At 55.3% G+C, this 22,314-nt stretch overlaps 2 protein-coding genes across 2 annotated transcripts in view; both read left to right on the top strand.

Annotated features, from left to right (window-relative positions):
• The first annotated feature begins 126 nt into the window (after positions 1 to 126).
• KLHL30 (kelch-like family member 30) lies at positions 127 to 12,062 on the top strand. The gene is made up of 7 exons (XM_006893441.1): positions 127 to 915; positions 4,330 to 4,465; positions 6,223 to 6,309; positions 8,600 to 8,755; positions 9,481 to 9,669; positions 10,282 to 10,427; positions 11,811 to 12,062. The coding sequence occupies exons 1-7, from the start codon at positions 127 to 129 to the stop codon at positions 12,060 to 12,062; spliced, it is 1,755 nt and encodes a 584-aa protein (XP_006893503.1).
• Positions 12,063 to 20,204: 8,142 nt separating this feature from the next.
• Positions 20,205 to 22,314, top strand: part of FAM132B (family with sequence similarity 132, member B) — an 8,320-nt gene continuing 6,210 nt past the window's right edge. Inside the window, exon 1 of the mRNA XM_006893510.1 lies at positions 20,205 to 20,399. Coding sequence (XP_006893572.1) covers positions 20,205 to 20,399 — 195 coding nt within the window. The remainder of the gene's footprint in view (positions 20,400 to 22,314) is intronic.

Genomic DNA, 22,314 nt, shown 5'->3' with positions numbered 1-22,314 from the left:
CAGGGGGAGGGGGCACTCTGCATGGCCTTGCTCGTCGCAGGTGGGAAGGACAGACGGAGGGTGGGGTGGCCTTGCTGCCCCAGCGCTTCTCTCCCTCTGCAGTGAGCAGGCAGTCACCCCGGCACCATGGTGCAGAACGTCGACGACCTGGACTTCCACCTGCCCTCGCACGCCCAGGACATGCTGGATGGCCTACAGCGCCTGCGCTCCCAGCCCAGGCTGGCCGACCTCACCCTGCTGGTGGGTGACCGGGAGCTGCCCTGCCACCGTGGCCTGCTTGCCCTCAGCAGCCCCTACTTCCACGCCATGTTCGCGGGCGACTTCGCCGAGAGCTTCTCAGCGCGCGTGGAGCTGCGGGACGTGGAGCCGGAGGTGGTGGCCCAGCTGGTGGACTTCGTGTACACGGGCCGGCTGACCATCACCCAGGCCAACGTGGAGGCGCTGACCCGCACGGCCGCGCGCCTCCACTTCCCCGCTGTGCAGAAGGTCTGTGGCCGCTACCTGCAGCAGCAGCTGGATGCCACCAACTGCCTGGGCATCTGTGAGTTCGGGGAGCAGCAGGGCCTGCGGGGTGTGGCGGCCAAGGCCTGGGCCTTCCTGCGGGAGAACTTCGAGGCCGTGGCGCAGGAGGACGAGTTCCTGCAGTTGCCCCGTGAGCGGATGGCCGCCTGCCTGGCCAGTGAGCTGCTGCAGGTCCAGCCTGAGCCCAGCCGCCTGGAGGCCCTGCTGCGCTGGGTGCGCCACGACCCGCCCGCCCGGGCGCCCCACCTGCCAGAGCTGCTGGGCCTGGTCCACCTGGACGCGCTGCCCCAGCCCTGCGTGCAGCGGCTGCTGACCTCGGAGCCCCTGATCCAGGCCTCTGAGGCATGCCAGGCTGCCCTGGCCCAGACCGCTCTGTCCCAGAGCCATGGAGAGGTGAGTGCGGGAGCAGAAAGGAACTGCTGTAGACCATGACTCATGGTGACCCCAAAGACAGATCAAACCCTGGCTGGTGCTACGCCAGCCTGACAATCGCCGGCACGCTCAGCCCTTTCATGTAGCCGCTGGGTCAGGCCATGGTGCGGAGGGTCTGCGCCTTCACTGACTCCACACCTTTCCCAAGAAACACTCATGCTAAGAAGTGATAGGAAGCTGCGCTGCAATCCCAAAGGTACGAGGTTTGAGTCCACCAGCTGTTGCACAGGAGAAGGACGAACAATCTCCTCCCAGGCAATTTACCGCCTCTGAAAACGCACTGAGGGTCAGCTTGAGTCTACACACACATTTCCCATCATCTCTCTCTGCACCGGCCGGTTCCTCCTGAGTCACCATCCTCACCTCTGAGGAGGTAGCACCTGTTTACACTTCCTTCCAGACAGTTTGTTCTTTTGGCAGTCTATGGACATTCAAGACTCCTCTCCAGCACCTCAGTCCAAAGGCATTGGCTCTTCCTTGGTCTTCCCGATTCAGCGTCCAGCTTTCAGCAGTCCAGGAAGCAAATGAAAATACCTTGGTTTGGATCAGATGCATCTTAGTCTTTAAACTGACATCCTTGCTCTTGAGCATTTTGGAGAGATTCTTGACAGTCCATGTCCCCAACAGAACGTCTTTTGATTTCGTAACTGCTGGTAGCAAGGGTGTTGATTGTGGATCCAAGTAAGATGAAATTGTTGGCAACTTCAATCTCTTCTCCATCTATCGTGATGTTGCCTTTTGGTCCAGTGGTGAGGATTTTGTTTTCTTGATGTTGAGACGTAATCCATATTGAAGGCTGTAGTCTTGGACCTTCTGCAACAAGTGTTGAAAATACCTTTTTTTTCCATTGAGGAAATCTTTTTATTCATTCATTGTTGCACATTTTCTTCCATCCCCTCTCCCCCAGTCCACTTTGCAATGTACCCCTTGTTTCAGACTTGCATGCATTGCAATGCCTAATCATAGATTCCTTTCAGACAGTTCTTCCCTCCTCTGTTCCAATGCAGTGTTCATTACCTCACCACTCTTTTCCGGTTCTCCTCCCAACCCCTATGTCAGTCCTATTTTATAACACTGGTGTTATGCAGTATCAGACCTTCTTTTTTTTCAACTTTTTTATTAAGATTTTTTACTATTATTATTAATTTTTAATTATAGTTTACAGAGACTTTGGATTTCCATTCATTCATTGTTGCACTTTCCTCCCTTCCTACCCAGTTTGCTCTTCTCTTTGAAAAGTAAAAGAAAATTAATTTTTATTTTATTTTATTATTTTTGTGTGTGTGTACCGTCAAATCGGATCTGACTGGTACAGGAGGAGATTGTCCCTCCTTCTCCAGCAGAGCATCTGGTGGATTCAAACCTTGTACCTCTAGGATTGCAGAGCAGATTCTTGCCACTAGGCCACAAGAGCTCCCAATTATTATTATTTTTTAGGGTTTCTATTCATTCATTGTTGCACTTTTCTCCCTGCCCACCCCTCCCCTAGACCTTCCTTATGTTCTACAAGGCATTTCTTAGTGTCACCTAGTGTGCAAACAGAACTTCACACAGATCTCCTCCCGTGTGTTCTTGTCTGTCACTGTTCTCTCTCTCATAAACCACCGCCAGAAGGGGTTAGGATTAGGGCCCCCCCTGTTGTGATATGACCTTCCTGTGGTTGCTGTCCTGTTCGCTCAGAGTAGCCCCATCACAGGCCAGGTCTACATCATCAGCCTCACAGTCCTCAGTCTTGGCCTTGAACCCATTGTTGCAGCCACTGTGTCCCCAGCTCACTGAAAGGCTTCAAGGCTACTGCTGACCTTCTAGTTAACTATGCCTGAGGTCCTGCTTCAAGGGCTGGTCCTCCAGGATACGTGTCCGAGTGCACGGGATAAAGTCTCCTGAGCTTACTTCTAAGGAGCCTCACGCTGCATTCAACCAAGATGGACTTGATTTTTCTTCTAGTAGTTCATGGTCTAGTCAATGTTCCTGGACACCACCGCTGAAAGGCATCAGTTCTTCTGTCTTCTTTATTTATTGTCCATCTTCCCCATGCACATGTTGTTGTGTGACACTGAGTTGGAACCGACCCACAGCTGACCCTCCAGCAGGTTTTCAGAGGCTGTAAATCACACGGGAGGTGAATGTCCATCCTTCTGCACAGGAGCTGGTGGATTCGAACTGTGTGCTCTTGGGATTGCAGCACAGCATCATACCCCTAGGCCTCGAATATGTTAGAATATGTTATTTGTTGCTGTTGTTGTTAGGTGCCGTTGAGTACAACCCATCGTGACCCTATGAACGACAGATCTGAACCCTGTCCTAGTCTGTGCTATCTCCACGCTTTCTGACACATTAGAGCCCGTTGTGGCAGACACCTTGCATGTGAGGTGATTGAAAATATTGTGGGTTAGTACAGGCACACCTTAGTCCTCAAGGTGACAGCCTTACTTACAGAAGTCTGTTACAACAGATGTACTCATTATCTGATAACAAGAAAACCACATCTCTTGACAGGATGGGCTCAGGGTACTTGAATACCAACTTCAGCACATCTTTGGGCGAGGGTACAATTCTATCCATAAGAGGCCCTGGGAACCCCACTCACACAGGGAGAGAGAGCAGGCCACGGGCACCCCAAGTTTCTTGCTAAGCTTTCAACACTATCTGCCTTGGGCAGGTCCCCCATGAGAGTCCCACCATACCACCCTAAAATGCACAGTGTGGGCCAGACTTGAGTTTGAGAGGAAGGGGGGGGTCCAACACTGATAAGATCAGCCTGTCCTGAAGGAACTTCTGTCAAGCGGGTCACCCCCGGAGACAGGGCTCCAGTAGCACTTGGTGGGTCCAACATGGGGTGAGGCATGTATGGGCACACATGTAACATGCACACGTGCATGTGTGCACACGTGTTTGTGATGTACACATGGCAGCACACATGTACACACACGTGCACACACACTGACGAATGCACATCACACATATGCACACACACGGAGGCCCCCACCTCATGAACACGTGAACCAGAGGAACACCCAAACGTGCAGGCCTGCCACCCAGAGAACACGAGCAGGCCTGCCTGGTGCCCTCAGCACCCACACTCAGCCTCCCCCTGCACCCCCACCCAGCCCTCCTCCAAGCCCCCTGACCGGGCCCAAGACTCCAAATGCCCTAACCTCTGAGCCCTCCAACCCTGCTCCTTCTCTACGGCCCTGACCTCGCTCTTTTCCTCTGAGAACTCCTGACCCTACCCCTCCCTGAGTCCTCTGGCCTGGCCCTCCTTCATAAGCCCCCAATCCTACTTTTCCCATTAAGCCCCCTAATCCCACCCTCCCCACCCCAGTGTCCTGACTCGGCCCTCTCCCTGAGACCACTGACCAGCTCTCCCCGCAGGAGCTGCTGGCCGTCCCCCAGGCGCTGGAAGAGGTCCTGGTGGTGGTGGGCGGGCGGGCGCTGGAGGAGGAAGAGGAAGCAGTGGAAGAGCTGCAGCCTCGGCCTGGGAACTTTGCCTTCTACAACCCCAAGGCCAGTGAGTAGCCTTTCTCCCCTGCTGGGGCTCAGGCCGGACTCCCGCGCGGGCGGACCTTCCTGTCCACTGCCATGGGTGTGTGCCGGGCCACACCCGGGGTCTTCTTACCTTGACCGTGGATAGGGTCCCCAGATCTTTTTACTTCAATTGTATATAGGATCGCAGTGTACACCCGTGGGAAGTGGTCACGGGTGGGGTTGGTGCCTGTGGGAAGGTCAGAGTGCAAGATGAGGGCCCCATTCTGTCCTCAAGCAGGTGACGTCACTTCCTGGAACTACACTTCCTTGTCTGTGAAATGGGCACCTGTGATCCCCACATTGGAGAGGGGCCCTGGGAAGGCTTTGGGGCTCAGCCATGTTGACCTAGGGAGCTATCAGGAGGTTCCCGAGAAGCTGGCAGGTCCCAGACTTGGACAGGTTGCCAGTCACCTCCTTGCATTAGCAACTGGCTTCTGCCTGGGTCAGGGGCTGACGAGGGAGGTTTGGGCTGATGTCAGGAAATGAGGTCTGGCTTCACCTGGGAACAGCTGCCCACACAGATGGCAGAAGGAGCGGCTGGCAGCCCGAGGACCCACTGCTGGCTGGGCTTATCTAGGGGTGACACAGACGTGAGCTGGGGGACAGTCTGTCCTGTCAGAGGGCAGGCTCCCACCAGGGCCTGGAGCTCATCATGCAACTAAAACTGTGGTAAACCGCAAACAGTGGAGTCCCAGGGGAGCAAACCCCAGGCTTCACAAGTGTTCCAGAACCTTCTGTGGACAGAGCTGGTAACATTGCACGTTTACCACCTCGTTCTGCGTTGTCTCACCCCTCACATCAGCTCATCACGTAGCTCCACGAAGGCAGGTCTGACTTGAGTGTCCCTCGGTCCCTCATAAGGACAGTAATAATCCCATCAGTTACCACGTGGGCCAAATGCAGCGTCAGCTCCTGTAACCCTGCACCTCCTCAAGGGGTGAGATCACCCCATTCTACAGACAGGGAAACTGAGGCTGGGACTTGCCCAAGGCCAAGTGGCTGGTACAGGATTTGAACTTGTGCTGCCTGCTGTAAGGCCTGTGTCTGACCTCTGTGAACCTGACAGTATGGGGCAGAGGAGCTCAGGATGTGTGCAACGACAAGGAGGGTGAGGAGGTAGGAGAAAGAGGGAGAGAGAAGGAGAGAGGGTGGAAGGGAGGGAGGGGGAAGGGAGGGAGAGGAGGAGAGAGAGGAAGAAGGAGTGGAGGAGGGTAAAGGAGGAGGGAGAGGGAAGGGAGGGCTGGGGAGAGAGGAAGGGAGAAAAGGAGGGAGGGAGGAGGGAGGAGGGGAGGGACAGGGAGAGAGGGAGGGACAGAGGAAAGGAAGGATGGAGAAGGTTGTGGGGGAGGAAGAGGAAGAGAGAAAAGGAGGGAGGCAGGTGAGCAAGGAGGGGAAAGGGTGAGCAGGGAGAGGGAGGGGGAAGAGAGGGAAGGAAGGGGGGAGGAAGGTGAGGAGGAGGGCAACCACTGTGTTCTTACTCCTGAATGGCATCACCCCCACAGAGGCTGGTCTGATGCTGAGCCAGACGGTCTGTGTGGAGTCAGAGGCCTTGGTCTCTGAGGCCTGGGCTGTGGCTTTGTCCATTTGGTGGTCACTTGTGTCCAGCGGGGGGCAGGGTTGGCCTTAGGCTCAGTTCCTAACTTGGCAGCCCCACCTCTGTGGTCAGCTAAGCCCTGGCCCGTGTGGGGAAGTCACTGTCTCCTTGGCCAGAAGAGACCCCTCACTCCCTCTCCTCCCCAGAACAGTGGATGGCTCTCCCTGACTTCCCCGACTACCACAAGTGGGGCTTCTCGCTGGCAGCACTGAACAACGACATCTATGTTACAGGTGGGCAGCCTTCCCGCGGAGCCCAGCTCCCCTTCCCACTCAGTCAGGGGTCAGTCCTTGCCGACCTTTCCAGGCCTGTGAAGACCTCAGGCTGAATTTAGAGGTGGAACCGTCTACGTGCACTGCCTGACCCTGTATTCCCACACCTAGGGGCTCCCCAGAATGCCCTGCTCATGGAGGGACCTCCTGTGAAGGTGGTGAGGGTCAGCTTGGGGGAAACTACTGGCCTTGCCCTTTGGTGTGGGGATGAGAGACTGGCCGGGGCGCTAGCCGAGGGCCATCCTATTACAGGATTTGTGGCCCGTGGCTTGACCCCGGCCTCACAACTTCAGCACAGCCCCCAAATCCAAGCCCATCATGGCCAATCCTGGCTCACAGAGACCGTATGGGATGGCAGAACTGCCCGTTCCAGGTCCTCCATGTGATCTCAGGGAGCTCTGGTGACCAGTCCGCAGGAAGTTACTCTAACCCGAAGGTCAAGCTCTCTGCCGGTGTGAATCCACCCGCTGCTCTGAGGGAGAAAGATGGGCAGTCTCCTCCTCTGAAGACCTGCTGGAGGGTCAGCTGTGAGCTGGTCTTACCACACAGCAGAGTTTAGCCTGTGACTACACACACTGCGCCATCCTCCTCCTGCAGACCGTTGGGTGCTTCAAACCCCTGACCCTGTGACCTGAAGGTCCCTGCTCATACACTCTGTGTTTGGCTGGTAACCAAGAGGTTAGTAGTTCAAGAACTCACTCTGCAAGACCAAGGCACAAAGGCCATCTGTAATAAAACAGCTGGTGAGACTCCACAGGCCAGTTCTACAGTCACGTGGGTCTTAAAAAAATCTCCAGGAAATCTCCACCTTGCATGGCATGCCCAGCCCCTAATGGCAGCCTGGGCTGGTAAGCGGCCATCCATGCAGAGGAGGTGGGGTGCCCGAAGGGGGCACTGCTGAGCGGCTGGGAGAGCCCTGGAGTGAGGAAGCTGCTCCTACGGAGTGTGAGAACCTGTGGGGACGCTGGGTAACACAGTGACCTCTTGTCTACTGCCCAAGACGCTGAGACCTTGACCTTGAACACTTCACAGACCAGTGTTCCTCCCTGGCAGCAGGGAAGGCGCAGATGGGCTTGACTTGGAGGTCTGACCAGGTGTTACAGTGCTATTGTTGTAAAGGTGCGGTCAGGTGGATTCCAGTCTACAGGGACCACATAGACAGCACAAGGAAATCCTGCCCCATCCTGCCCCGTGCCCCTGACCTCCACGGCACTTGAACTCATTGATGGAATCAGTGACTGTCTCAGAGAGGGTCTTCCACTTTTCCATTGACCCGTTTAACCAAGCATGTCATCTTTCTCCAGAGACTGGCCTCCCCTGATGACGTGTCCAAAGTACATCCGACAAAGTCTTGCTTTCTCACTTCTTTTTTATAAATCAAAACAACTTCGTTCTCCACCCAACCCGCAGGGTTTTTTTAGTATCAGTTACAGTTCCCACATTGTAATCACACTCCCCCCACTCCCACCTCGAGATTCTCTTTCCATCAGTCCTTTTAGCTTCTCCCTCCTGCCTTCCTAACTTTATCCCTGGGCAAAGTTGGTTGGCCTTTTGATCCTATACAGACATGTGTTGGAAGAAGCAGGCTCAGAGAGTTCTTTGGAGGCAAGGATGGTGAAGCTTCGTCTTGCACGCTTTGGGGATATTGCTGGGAGAGGCTAGGAAAGGGACAGCATCTTTGGAAAGGTGGACGGTCAACAAAGGGTGACCCTCAATAAGATGGGTTGGCACGGTGACTGCAGCAGTGGGCTCAAGTGTGTCAGAGTTGATGAGGACGGCGCGGGGTTCAGGCCTGTTGCTCACAGGGCCGCTAGGAGTTGTACTCAAGTCAGTGGCACCTAACAACAACACAGTTGCCCGTGTGAGCAGTACGAGGTTCCTTGGTGCTTTGTTTACCTTATAGGCCCGTCCAGTGCTTGGCTGAAGGCTGGGCCCTGCCGACAGCTGTGAGTTCAGGAGTTTAACTCGCACTTGAAGGCTACTGGTGGCTCTGGTCTGTGTCGTACCAGGAATCCATGGCTTGGTGGTCAGGAGCACAGCAGTCCTCAAGATGGCATTTGCTTTGGGACACTGTAGAGAGTTTAGCAGCAGCTTTGCCCACTGTGATGGTTCATCTGATTCCCTCACTGCTGTTTCCATGCATGCTGATTGGATGGGGAATCTTGACAACGTTGACTAAAGGCAGTTTGCACTGGGCTGCAGTTTTGCCATGAGGGCTGGTGGCCACCTATAGACAGAGCCTGTCCCACAGGGGGCTCACGGGGCTCCAAGACAGACACCTGGTCGACCACGCAGGCTTGGTGCTTCCCACTGAAGGAGGCGGCCTGGAAGCCGGTGGCACCCATGCTCAAAGCCCGCACCAACCACGCCAGCGCTGCGCTCAACGGGGAGATCTATGCCATCGGAGGTGAGCCTGCCAGCCTGCAGCTTCTCCCACCCACCCTCTCCCCACCACCCTGCCTGCAGGCACTCATTGTCCAGTGGGCAGACCAGCCCCTCATCAGAGCTCTGCACTCCAGACCTGCTGACAGTGGCCCTGGGACCAGGTGGATGCGTGGCCCTTCCCACAGAGCCTTGGCTGCACTGGGCCAACGGCACCGCCCGGGGACCCCCAGACCAGGGGATACCACATGTCCTTTGCTGCCGTTTTCCTCTCCACTCTTCTTTGAAGCCCAAGGACAGGGACTCCGCTGATGACGAGACCTGCCCCGAGACAGACCGAGCAGCTGGATACTGTGCTGATGGGCGCAGCTGGGGAGGATGTGACTGGGTGACAATCTGGCCCTTGTCCTGAAAGGCTGCAGGGTCTCGGGTCGCTGCTGAGCTGGGTCCCTCAGGGTCTCTCCAGTTTTTCCAGACCCAGTGAGAAGCGGGTACTCCCTTCCAGAAGGAAGTCTTGTCATCCCCCCTGACTCTGTGAAGGGGCATCAGCACATTGGAAGAGCTCAGGATCAGCGGTGGCGGGGACAAGGGTCCAGACAGAGTGCTGGTCCACTGCCCGGGGTTCCGGTCCTGCCTGCCCCAGGGCCTCAGGGGCTTTTGCCCTCCCCCAACCCCCAGGCTGTGCTCATGCCCCGAGTTTCCTCGAACATGAGCTTCCGCAGCCTGCCACAGCCCTGTCCTTGCCCACAGGGACCACTTCGGACGTGGTGGAGGTGGAGAGTTACGACCCCTTCACTGATAGCTGGACGCCCATCAGTCCAGCGCTCAAATACGTCAGCAACTTCTCTGCTGCTGGCTGCCAAGGCCGCCTCTACCTGGTGGGCTCCAGCGCCTGCAAGTACAACGCCCTGGCCCTGCAGTGCTACAGCCCGGTCACAGGTGAGGGGTCAGGGGTCACCCTGCAGTGCTACAGCCCAGTCACAGGTGACAGGTGAGGGGTCAGGGGTCACCCTGCAGTGCTACAGCCCGGCCACAGGTGAGGGGTCAGGGGTCACCCTGCAGTGCTACAGCCCAGTCACAGGTGACAGGTGAGGGGTCAGGGGTCACCCTGCAGTGCTACAGCCCCCTCACAGGTGAGGAGTCAGGGGTCACCCTGCAGTGTTACAGCCCGGTCACAGGTGAGAAGCCAGGATGATACTTTGGGAAGACCTATGCCCAACAGCTTGTGAGGAGGCTCTGTCCCTCCCCACCTCCCAGAAGGAGCAAGTGAGATGGAAGGGGCCAGCCCATGGAACCTCCTAACTGACCTCATTATAAACAAAGTGAGGGTCAGACTGTACTACCCGCATTGCCCCACCAGACTTACAAAGGAAGAGACTGGGGGTCAGAGTGTACCGCCCACGGAGAAGGAGACTGAGGGTCTCAGTGTACCATCCAAGGTCACTCTGAGGACAGTTTCTCATGTCCTGCATCTCATCCACCATCTTTCCTGGAAGGAAGTCCAAGGTGGTTCCCGAGGGCCACAGCTCAGGAGCCCCCGTGTCCCCATAGATGCCTGGACCGTGATTGCCTCACCCTTCCTCCCCAAGTACCTGTCTTCCCCGCGCTGTGCTGCCCTGGATGGCGCTCTCTACCTCGTCGGGGACAACACTAAGAAGGTCTATGTGTATGACCCTGGGGCCAACCTGTGGCAGAAGGTAGGCCTTGTGGGTGAGGGGCGGGCCCGTCCCCCCACTGCCTGGCAGGAACACCCACCCCGGGGAAAGCAGAGGCCCTGCATCCTGCCGCCCACAGCTGTCCCCTGACGTCAGCACTCTAACCAGGCCCTATTCCCACAGAAAAACAGGTGCTGCTGGGTCCTGCCAGCTGGCCACCTCCTGGCCTGAGCCTCTGCTCCAGGGGGTCACAGCAGTGTCCCCTGGGGCCTGTGGAGGTCCACACTTTTCTCCAGCTTAGCCTGCAGGTCTTCCCAGTGCCGTGCCAGGACACAGCCAAGTAGGGGTGCAAGGGTCAGAGGTCCCTGGGAGAGGGGTGCACTAGCCTGGGTGTCTGGAGCAGAGCTGAGCCATGTCTGTCCTTATTTGAGAAGCCTTCAGTCCCATCCAACTTCCCAACTCCACAGACAGGCTAACAAGGGTCTGGAGAGCCAGCCTGGGAGGTGCAATGGAATTCCCTTTAGCAAGGAATCTGAAACAGGCCTGCATGGGGTAGGAATGCAGAGACGCTGTAGGGATTCTGGGGTGAGCCCCAGGGGGACGGCAGGAGCTGGTCATCCTTCAACCCCACTGCTGGGCAACCACTGTCTAATCTGTACTATGCTGTTTTCCACCCTGACCTCCACCCCCAGCTCAACCCCTCACTTCTGCAGGCCCTGACCTGTTTCTGCCTTGTATGTGGGTCCCAGGTCTGTCTGTTGGCCCTCATGTTCCCCCATTGACCCCTACCTGCTTGTAGTGCCCCATGGACACACCTGCTGACCCTGACTTGCCCAGTGGACCCACCTCAACCTCCTGATCCTGACCTTCCACATGTTCTAGCCCTGCTCCCACCCTCGGTGTTGACCTCCCTACGCCCCCTCATTTCCACTCCCCTGCAGCACTCGGCCCCACCCACTAGCCCCTGCCTCTGGCTCAGCCCCACCCGCTACCCCGCCCACCATCTCCCAGACCCCGCCCATCCTTCAATTGGCCCCACCTCCCTGTCTCTGGCCCCACCCACCCTGTTCTGGCCCTGCCCCAGCTACTGGCCCCACCCACTCTGCCCCTAGTCCCTCCCACCCTTCCTGGTCCCGCCCCATCTGCCTCGGGTCCCGCCTACCCTGACTGACCCCACCCCCTGGCTGTAGTCCCGCCCACCTTGCCTGATCCCTCTGCCTCTGGTTCCACCTACCTTGTCTGGCCCTGCCCCAACTATTGGCCCCACCCCCTCTGCCTCTGGTCCTGCCCACCCTGATTGACCCCGCCCCCTGTCTGCAGTCCTGCCCACCCTGATTGACCCCACCCCTCTTCCTCTGGTCCCGCCCACTCTGGCCCTCCTGGTGGCTGTACCCACATGCTCTCTCTCTCTGGCCGGCCCCTCAGGTGCAGTCCCTGCACAGCCTGCATGAGAACGGCGGGTTGGTGCCTCTGGGGGACGCCCTGTATGTGACAGGCGGCCGCTGGCAGGGCATGGATGGCGACTACCACGTGGAGATGGAGGCCTATGACCGCAAGCGAGACGCCTGGACCCGCCGTGGTGCCCTGCCCCGTCTCTGGCTCTACCACGGTGCCACGGCTGTCTTCTTGGACGTGGCTCAGTGGACCCAGCCCTTTGGTGGCACCCCTGAGCACTAGTTGAGGGGTGCCAGCTGGGGTACCCATGCCGCTGCTGCCCACCAGAGGGGCCCCTGGCTTTCGGCTGGCTTGTTCCCTTGGAGCTGTGATCCCCCAAGAAGCCGGGACAGCCTGCCGCCCTGGAGGCCCCAGCCTTGCTGCATGCATGGACTCCGGGTTTGGGCCCACTTGTCCAGGGTCCTGGGCGGTTAGGAAGAGGAGCAGGGCAGTGTGCTCTGAGCACCGCCCTCCCCCAGAATTCAGAGGAAATGCACAACGAACACTGATGTACTAGTGATAAGGAGTTGGGCTGCCAACCTAAGGGCAATAGGTTCGAATCTACCAGCTGTTCTTCAGGAGAAAGATGGGCAGTCTCCTCCAGCACAGACTGCAGCCTCTGCAAACCCGCCGAGGGGGTCAGCTAAGTGGGAGTGTTGTGCAGTGAGGGTGAATGCTGAGGGCCTGAAAAGCTGTGCCGTGGGGCCAGCAGGATGGGAGGGCCTGGTGGTCAGCGCCAGGTCTAGACACACCATGCACCCCCACACTAGCACACTTAGACTTGGAGCTGTCCACACCCCAGCCTCTGCATGTTGATACGGAGTCCCTGTGTCAGCAGCAGCAGTCACAGAGACTGCAGGAAGGGGGCCAGGGACACAGGAGCCCTTCTGGACTAGGGACAGGGTCACCACAGTCAGTGAGGTCCTCGTTTCTTGGAACAGCTGGGTTCAAAGCAGAGTCTTCATCTCCAAGGAACTTCCCACAGCTGAGGCTCTGCAGGTGGGTGGTCTGTGGGAATTCCAAGCAGGAGGGACATGGGGAACCCCAAGAGTGAGCCCGGACTGAGGTGCAGAGCTGGCTTAGCCCCCCTGCCCTTTCACTGTCCAGAGCAGTAAATGGCCTCCACTGGGCACTGAAGGGCACATTCCTGTTTCAGCAGCTTGGGGTTCCACCTTCCCTGGGCCAGTGTCACTTCCAGCCCACCTAGAATCCTGTCAGATCCAGAAGGGTCCCAGGTGTTCTCAGCATAGAGGTGAAGGTCTCTAGAACTTCTGAGGCCAAGACCCTTGCAGCCACCCTCCCAGAGGCTTCCTGTGTCTCTTCCTGGGGGAGAACTGAGCTGGTCCCCAAGGGCCTGAACAGATCTCCCAAAAGAGAGACCATGCCCATACAGGAGAGTCAACTCCTGTCCTCTCCTCCCTCAGCCCTGGCAGCCACCAGTTAGCTGTCTCGATCAAGTCACTCACCTGGCTGGACATGTCCTATCTGTGAAGTCATGTGACTTTGTGACAGCCTTTCCTTACACACACCCACACCCACACCCCCACCCCCATTTCTAAAACATCCGCTCATCTGCTGATGGACATCTGCTGGCAGTTTCCACCTCTGAGCTTTTAGGAGGTGGGTATCCATGAATGCCAGAGTCAAGTATTAGAATAACTGTGCCTGATACACCTGGAAAGGGAATTTCTGGATCACGGTGGTTCGAGGGGAGCTGTTTCTGGCAGAGTTCTTTAAAGAAACAAAACCGATAAAGATGAGAGAGAAATTAAATGCAGTGAAATGGTTCACGAGTTTGCAGGAGCTGACAAATGCCAGGTCTGTGGGTCAGACCTCGCGACACAGGCACCTGGGCACCTGGGCAGGCAGTGTGGAGGCTGTCAGCAGGCAGGCTCTCAGACTGCTGGCATCAGAGGCTGATGAGCCCAGATGTTGTTGGGCAGTAGGATCACAGATGACCAGCTTTGGAGTCTGCTGGCTTCAGAAGCTGAGTCCCCAGTCAGCACGTATGGCAGGCCACTGGCTCAAGTCTGGTGGCCATGAAGCCAGTATGACTCACACCAACCCTGTGAGAACAGATCGGAACCCTGCCCTTTCCTGTGCCGTCCTCAGCATCTCTGACACACTGAGCTCATTGCTGCAGTTACTGTGTCAGCCCATCTGGTTGAGGGTCTTCCTATCTTTTGCTGACCCTCCACCTTTACAAGCACGATGCCCCTCTCAAGAAATAGCCTAGCAACATGGCCAAGAATGTGAGATGAACCTTTGTCATCACTGCCTTCAAGGGGCACTCCGGCTGCACCTTCTCCAAGACTTGTGTGTTCTTTTACGAGCCATGCGATACTCAGTGCTCTTCTCCAACACCACAGCACAAAGGCATCCATTTTTCTCCCGTGGGACTGGGAGAGGGGAATCCCTAGTTTCCCCCAAGAAGGCAAACAGAATACAAGCCACATGCCTGTGGACACTTCCCTTCATCAGATCAGCTGATGGCATCTTTACAGTCCTGGCTTTAATCCTGCCTCACTGACATCACTGTCGCTGGTATTAGGTGCCACTGAGTATCTACGACTCATAGTGACCCCATCTGGCTCCATCCTCATGTGTGCTATGTCCAAGCCCCGTGTTACTGTGTCAATCCATCTTGCTGAAGGACTTCCTGTCTTTCGCCGACCCTCCACCTTTCCCAGCATGGTGGCTGGCCTTTCCTCCCAGCACGCAGGGGAAGACCAAGTAGGTAAGACCAACTTGCACCATCCTTGCCTCCAAGAAGCACCATAGATACACTTCCTCTAAGATGGATCTGTTTGTCCTTCTGACAGTCCATATGTTAAGTCAACACTGCCAATACCACACTTCAAAGATGTCAATGCCTCCTCAGCCTTCTTGATTCTTGTTCAACTGTCAGGAGCATGCAAAACCACTGAAAATGCTGAGACTGGGTCAGGGGCACCTCAGACTTAAAAGACCTCCTTGCTCTTCAGAACTTTACACACCTAGAGGTTAGTTTACAACACCTGAGCTAACTAATTACAGTGGTGCTCACGGCCTCTTTGACTCACAGAATTAACCACGGCAGGTGTTCTGGTGGTACAGGAGTTAAAGCGCTTCCCTTGACTGCTGAGAGGCCGTTCCAACCACCAGCCTGTAGAGAATGATGAAGCTGTCTCTTCTGTGGGACGACAGCTCAGCAGAGCCTCTCGGGCAGGTCCATTCTATCCTTCAGGGCTGTTAGGAAGTCCAACTCGACTCAGTGACACTCAGCTTGTTGTCTTGTTTTTAATGACTAACTCTGCATTCTTCTTTGATGCTTTATTGTGATAGAAATACTTCTAAGAAAAGCGGCCAATTCAGTATTTTTGAAAGATGATACAATAACCAGATTCACTTTGGGGAGGCTCTGCGTGCACAGTTCTTTTACTCATTTACCTCATCCTCATTCTCCACATGTCCCAATGAGTGACATTATTCATGTTCAAGGTGCTCTGGTAGCCTAGTGGCTGCAAACTGACTGGTCTGCAGTTCAAATCCACCAGACGTGCTGAGGATAGAAATGAGCGCGCTCCTCCCACACAGATCTGCACCTCAGAAACGTCCTAGTCAGAGCCAGGTCCAGCAGCAGTGGTTGTTACCACATTCTTGACAATTACCTGTCTCATTTCTCTACCACCCTTCCCAGAACAGTATCCCTCAGCAGTGACCCCTTTCCCTTCCTCCCACCCTGGGAACCACCAGTGAACTTTGGTCCCAATGCACTTGCCTTTTCTAGTTATTGCATGCAGGTAAGCTCATGTGATTTTCGTCCCTTTGTAACAGATTTAAGTTTACTAAGCAGAATGTTTTCAAGGCTCACCAATGTTGCAGCGTGTACCATGACTTCATTTCTCTTGTGGATGTTTTATATTATGTGACTTCATGTCTTTTGTGGGGGTATGTGATTTGAACAGTTGCAAAGTAGCTCGGTTTTCTATTATGCAACCATCCATATATATTGTGTTTGATCCATTAATTACCAAAACCACAGCACAATCAAACCTTCCTCCTCCTTTCCTGTCGTTCTCAAGTCCATTAATTAATCCTAGGCTACCACTTCGGCCTTTGAGCTTCACTTCTTTTTAAGGCCGAGCAATAGTCCCATTATATGGACGCGACATCTCTTGGTTACCTCTTCATTTGTTGGTGGACATTTATTTCCACCTTTTGTTGATTGTGACTCAAGCAACAATAAACATTTATCTCAAAACTCTGCTGTCAAGCTGAAGCCACCAACTCGTAATTGACCTTCCAGTGGGTTTCTGGAGGCTGTAAATTGCATGGGAGACAACTGCCCATCTTTCTTCTGCGGAGCTGCTGACGGCTCCAAAGCACCGAGGAGATGGCCTGAGCTGCAGTGCACCCACCGACGGGGAGATGGCCTGAGCCGCAGTGCTACCCGCTACGGGGAGATGGCCTGGGCCGTGGTGCACCCCGCTACGGGGAGATGGCCCGAGCCGCGGTGCACCCAGCTACGGGCTAGGCCAGCTGAGCCCAGGCACAAGTACTTAGAACCTCTGTTCCGTTCTCTTAAGTATAGATCTAGAAATAAAATTGCTGCATGTACAGTAATTCTGTGTTTTAAAAATGGTTTTATTGTGATAAAAATATATAAAAAGTCAAACTTTTTCCTGCTCATCCTTTTTTCCATGGTGGTCACTGGCTATTCTTACCATTCTGTGTGGCCATCACCACTGCCCATTTACAAAAGTTTCTACTCTGTGAACAGAGACTCATGTCCTCTCAGCAGAGCCCCTCCCGTCACACCTGGAATTAACCTTTTAAAAGAACCACCTGGCTGTTTTCCACAGTGGCTTCGTCATTTCACTTCTTACAGCAACGCACATGCATTCCAATTCCTCCACAGCCTCATTAACATTTGCTATTGTCTGTTTTTTCTTACTCTTTTTTTTTAAAAATTACATTTAAAAAAATTGGTTTGCATTCAAAGTTTGTATACATGGTGTAGCCGTGATGTGGGAATGAAGCAGTATCTCATTCTGATTTTGACTTGCATTTCCCTTGATGGCTAATGATATTGGACATCTTTTCAGCCCTAACTCCACACCCATTAGTGGATCGTCCATTTGCCTGTATTATTATTTTTTTTTTGCCTGTTTTCTTGAGAGAAATATCTATTCAAGCTATTTTGGTCACAGTCATATTTAAGACCATGATACTTATAGAATGGCACAGCCTTTGAAGTCAAGTCCTCAGAATTTACCCTATGTTGAACTGAGAGGTGACCTGGAGACTCAACTGTTAAAATTCATCACATCTCACTGTGTTGACTTGAAATCACTCATAGCTGATCCTCCATTGTGTTTCCAGACCAGTAAATCTAACAGGAGACTGGCCATCTTTGTCCTGACGAGCCACGGGTGGGTCTGAACCATCAGAGGTGCAGCCTGGGAGTCAGCGCACCACTCCCTACGCATGTCACCAGAGCTCCCTCAGCAGAGTCATCTCATTGTGACAGAGTCAGAACAGGCTCCAAGGCTGTACGCTGCATGGCAGGAAAATGCCCATTTCTCTTTCGGAGACAACGGTGAACTAGAATGGCCAGAGAGGGGCTACTTAGCAGGGAACTCTGTACAGACTAGGGCACCCAAGCTCTCTTTATAAAGTTCCTCTAGGCAACACAAGGAAGCCCTGGTGGTTCAGTGGTTAACATGTTAGGCTGTTAACCAAGAGGTCAGCAGTTCGAACACACCGGTGGCTCCATGAGAGAAAGCTGAGCTTCCATAAAGATGTCCTGGGAGCGCCATGGAGCAATTGATCTCTGACCTACAGGTCACCATGAATCAGGGCTTGTCACAGCAGGGGGTTGGTTACTGCGAAGGAAAATAAGGGGATAATTAACATGAATAACCCAGGAGACCTTCAGGGTAGCAAGAGAGACCTTGGCCTGTCAGTCCTGTCCAGATGCTCATGGCCTGTCCCTAGCACTTATCCCTGAACACTCACGGGAAGGAGCAGAGGCTGGCTGCATGGCATTGGGCCCATGTGTTTTTCAGAGTCCAGCTGTGGGGCTGGGCTTGGAGGAGAGGTGTCCTTGGGTAGTCATGTCACCATGGTCCAGTCCCCAAGATCAGTCTCCTCACGTGTACAATGGGAACATGCACGGAATCCGAGGATCCTTCCACACCACCTGTTTGGAAGGCTCAGTGACCGGCACAGACTGACCACCTGCCCACTGGGAGGCCACACACAGCTGACCGCAGGCTCCCACTGGTTCTGAAGCCACAGTGCGTCCATTCCCATGACTTCATCGGCACAAGGCCTTCCTCGGGAGGAAGGCAGCCGAGTGCCAGCAGCTTGATGACGTCAGGTCCAGCCGTGACCTGAGGGGCCAAGAATGAAGATTAGATTTCAGCCAAGTGCAAAGGCATGTGGGAGAGCCACCATTCACTCTGCCCAAGGGCTCTGGTCCTGGCCACTTGGAGGGCTTTGCCCTGGGACATGGTCACCAGTCCCACTTCCAAGCTCAGACCGGGGGAGCAAGAGGGTCCTGTGCTATTAGAACCCTATTTCTGAGTGACTTTTGCCCTTCTCTGAGTGGAAAGCACTTTGAAATGTGGCCACAGCACAGGATGGACACACTGAGCCCTCAGCCTCCGCTGGCCCAGCCGGGCACTGTCGTCATTCAGGTCATGTTACAGGGCCATGCAAGACCAGAACCGATCGGATTTGGGCTCTTGGGCTGGCAGGGCCTGTGACATCACTAGGGTGGCTCATTGTTTGGGAAAATAACTTTTTCACATGGTAACAGCACCCACCCTCCCCGCTGACCTCACTTGGGCAGCGCCCCCACTGTGAGATGAAAATGAAGCCACTCTCGCAGCTTGAGAAGCAGGAGCCCCAAATCAGGCCCCCAAGCCCGTGCGTCCCGCTCCCATGCTACCAAAGGTGACAGCAGCGGGGGTGGGGGGCGACAGCATGTCCTATGGCCCTTCCTGGGAGCACGGGACGGTTATCTTCCAGTCTCAGCTGGCATACCACTCCTGAGGGCGCCAGTGAAGGGCTTGGAGAGTCAAGGCTACTACACCCACTTTACAGCACAGCACACTGAGGCTCAGGAAAGCGAGTGCCCAAAGCGCCCGATGTGTCTCCTCTACAGCCACTGGCCCTTCTGTCCTGGATGGTCACAGCTGGGGGCATGGAGGCCCAACAGGGCCAGGCTTGTGCAGACTGTGGGTGCCTCCCCATAATGGAGCGCTGAGGGCCGACTGGGGACCTGCACCATGCAGACCACAGGGACAGGCACTGCAGCGACAGCTGTGCCAAGAAACCCCGGCTCAAGCAGGCACAGTGGTGGGCCTAGCCTTAGCTCCAAGGCCGAGCCCTGCTTTCCTCGGTGCGTCAGCTCACCCCAGGGGCAGTGCCCAGGGACAGTGCCAGGGGCAGTGCCCAGGGAGAGTGCCCAGGATGTCTGCAGTGGCTAGCCACGCCTGCTCTCCAGGCAGCACTCCCAGGCCAGCACTCGTACTGGACAAGCCCAGGACCAGACCCCGACAAGGAACCCCTCAGGTGGAAACCCGCCTGCCATGGGGCAAAGTGAGAGGCACACTTCCTTCAGAGACACCATCACGTCCTCAGCTCTGGTGGCTGTGTGGCGCCTGCTAGGCTGTTAACCCAAGGGTCGGCAGTTTGAATCCACCAGCTGCTCCTCAGGGGAGAATGGGCAGTCTCTTCTCCCAAAGATTGACGCTGTCAGACACCCAGGGGAGGGTCCCGATGAGTCGGAGGCAGTGGGTCTGGTTTGGGTTCGTGTTAGAACAGGAAGAAGTGAACAGAAGTCCTTGGGAGAAGCGAGGCGGGTGGGACTTGATCTCGTGAGCTGTGGGCTCGTCAGCTGGAGGGTCTGCCCAGGCCGCGGACAGGGATGTGATGCGTGGTGAGGTGGACGGTCAGTGAGAATGAGCCATCTGGACAGTGGCTGCAGCAATGGGCTTGAGCAGAGGGGTGGACGGTGCGGGAGCGGGCAGCGCTGGGTCCACTGTCCATGGGGTCGCTGTGGGTTGAACCTCACTTAAGGGAACCAAACAGGAAGGAGGGGGCAATGTGGTTCAATGGCGGGACCCGGGTTCAATTCCTGAGCAATGTGCAGGCGGGCAGTGCAGACACCAGGAGGCCTGAGTTGGCTGTGATGGTGAACAGGTGTCAGGAGAGCTGACAGACTAGGACGAAAGGCCCTAGCGATCCACTCCCGAAAACCCCCAACTCTCTGAACCACGTCCGACCCCGGATAGCCAGGGACCAGCGGTGGTCCACTCGGGGTGCCTATGGTTGCTGTGAGGAGGGGGCCAGCCCAGCAACAACGAGTTGAGGGAGAAGTGCCAGACGGACGACATGTGTGGTGGTGGAGATATGGCGCTGACACTGGGCCTGGCTCAGCTCCAAGACGTGTCCCCAGGGCTGTGGACGGGCCTCTGCCAAAACCCGAAGGCATGGCCCCCACAGCTGCATCTTCTGAGCTCGGACACCCGTCCTGCTATCGGAGAGGAAGGCACCGGGGCAGAGGACACAGCACACGCGGGGGGCCCTGTGGGCCACAGATAAAGTCCCCAAAGAAACGAAATGGAACCCAATTTCCAGAAATGTAAACCTTGCAGCCCACGCCCAGCACACGGGGTGACAGCAGAGCTCCCCACCCAGCTTCCGCCCAGTCTCCTCTTGGGGTCATGGCGTCCGGAGCCAGGGTCCTTGTTTGTGCCAAGCTGCTGCCTTGTGATGGGAGAAGTCCAACTCCGTGGCGTGCTCCTCACCTGAGCCAGCGTCCTCAGCTCCCCTCCTGAGCCTCTGCAGATCGAAAAGCTCCTTGCAGTTCAAAATTTTATTTCATTAATAAGTTTTTTTAAAAATCTTAATTTATGTCACAAAATACATACAAAATGTTGAATGGAAACCAAATTTGCCCTGTTACCTCCACTCAAGCCATAATTGAAAAGAAAAAGCATAGCCAGGTTTTGAAGACAGAACTCCTCTCCCCGTTCCAACGTGGCCCTGGAAGACACTTCTAGGGAAGAAGTCTAGGGGACACACTGACCCCAGGAGAGAGTCAACTTGGGGACGACTGGGTGGCTTCTTCCTTAAACATCTCCTTTCCCCAGAGTGCAGTGCAGCACCAGGCAAGAGGGGATCACAGCAGTGACTGGCTTTCCCCGAGTGTAAGGAACCCCCCGTCCCTCGGCTCAATCCACATGGACACTCAGGAAAAGCCTGGAGAGCCGGGGGCAGGGGGTGAAGGCAGGGACCCCCAGACTCAGGAGGAACGTGCAGGGTCAGCAGAGCTGCCCTGCAGTCTTCATGGGGGAAGCTCACTGCCGTGAGTCATTCTCTGGAAAAGCAGGTTCTGAACCTCCCACCTTCTTGGCTACCTGAGAATGCAGTTCCTGCTGATTCCTGGCAGTTCCCTTATCTTCTGAGTCCACTCTGGGATCCACATCGGGAACCTCAAAGCTCTCATCCCCTTATCCCCCCACAGGGCTTACCTCAGACGGGGTGAACATCATTGTACACTAAAAAACTGCCCATCTTTTCCCTGGCAGTAGCTGGTGAATTAGAACTGATGACCTTTTGCTTGGCAGCCTGACACTTCGGGCACCACCCCACCAGAGCTCCTTATCTGACATCATTTTTGGGGACTGTCAAGCTGGGTCCAGCTCCTAACTCTGGTGGGTTTTCAAAGGCAGTGCATTGCCTGGGAGGAGTTTGCTCATCTTTCTCTCTGGGAGAAGCTGGCGGATTCCAGCTGCATACTTAAAAAGATTTAAAAAATTGAGTGAGCGAGTGAGTGCGCACTTTGGCGGCCTTGTGCTAAGAAGCTGCGTTGCAATCCTGAAGGACAGAGGTTTGAATTCACCAGCTTCTCCATGGGAGGAGGATGGGCAATCTCCTCCTGTTTGATAAACTGCCTTGGAAAACCCGCCCGAGGGGCACTATGGGTCGGTTTCGACTCAACAACACACACAACAAGAGATCTCTGGTGGCTCAGAGGTAAAGAACTGTGCTGCCAACACAAAGGTACACGGTTCGAACCCTCCAGCTGCTCTATGGTAGAATGATCGGCAATCTCCTCTCTTGTAATTTACTAGCCCTGCAAACCTGCTGGAGGGCCAGCGATGTGTCCACCCGACTTGATGCGCACAACAATAACAACAACAGCAGACAACATATACATAACGAGAGAGAGGAGGTCTGGGGTGGAGTCCACAGGGAATGGCGCGGCTGACCCAGGGGCTCCAGTCCTCAGGTAGTTCGAATCCACCAGAGGCAATCTCAGGAAGCCAATGGAAGGTCAGCTGTAAGCCGGTTCTGACTGGACAGGAATGAGTTACAGACACATCATTTTTCTTTTTGTTGCTGGGAACATACACAGCACAACACACTCCAATTCAAGGGCTTCTCCACGTGTGATCAGTGACACTGAGGACATTCTGGGGTTGTGCTACCACTCTCC

The sequence above is a fragment of the Elephantulus edwardii genome, unplaced genomic scaffold (assembly GCF_000299155.1).
Source record: "Elephantulus edwardii isolate Elephantulus edwardi_28Jun2011 unplaced genomic scaffold, EleEdw1.0 scaffold00127, whole genome shotgun sequence".
NCBI lineage: Eukaryota > Metazoa > Chordata > Mammalia > Macroscelidea > Macroscelididae > Elephantulus > Elephantulus edwardii.
Note: the sequence above shows the minus strand (reverse complement) of the source record. Positions and strands in the feature narration are given on the sequence as shown.

Excerpts from the sequence above, each read along its gene's own strand:
- KLHL30 (XM_006893441.1), top strand. The coding sequence starts at position 127 with ATGGTGCAGAACGTCGACGACCTGGACTTCCACCTGCCCTCGCACGCC. Across the intron at positions 4,466-6,222 it reads CTTCTACAACCCCAAGGCCA|AACAGTGGATGGCTCTCCCT; the intron begins GTGAGTAGCCTT and ends TCTCCTCCCCAG. Across the intron at positions 8,756-9,480 it reads GGAGATCTATGCCATCGGAG|GGACCACTTCGGACGTGGTG; the intron begins GTGAGCCTGCCA and ends CCTTGCCCACAG.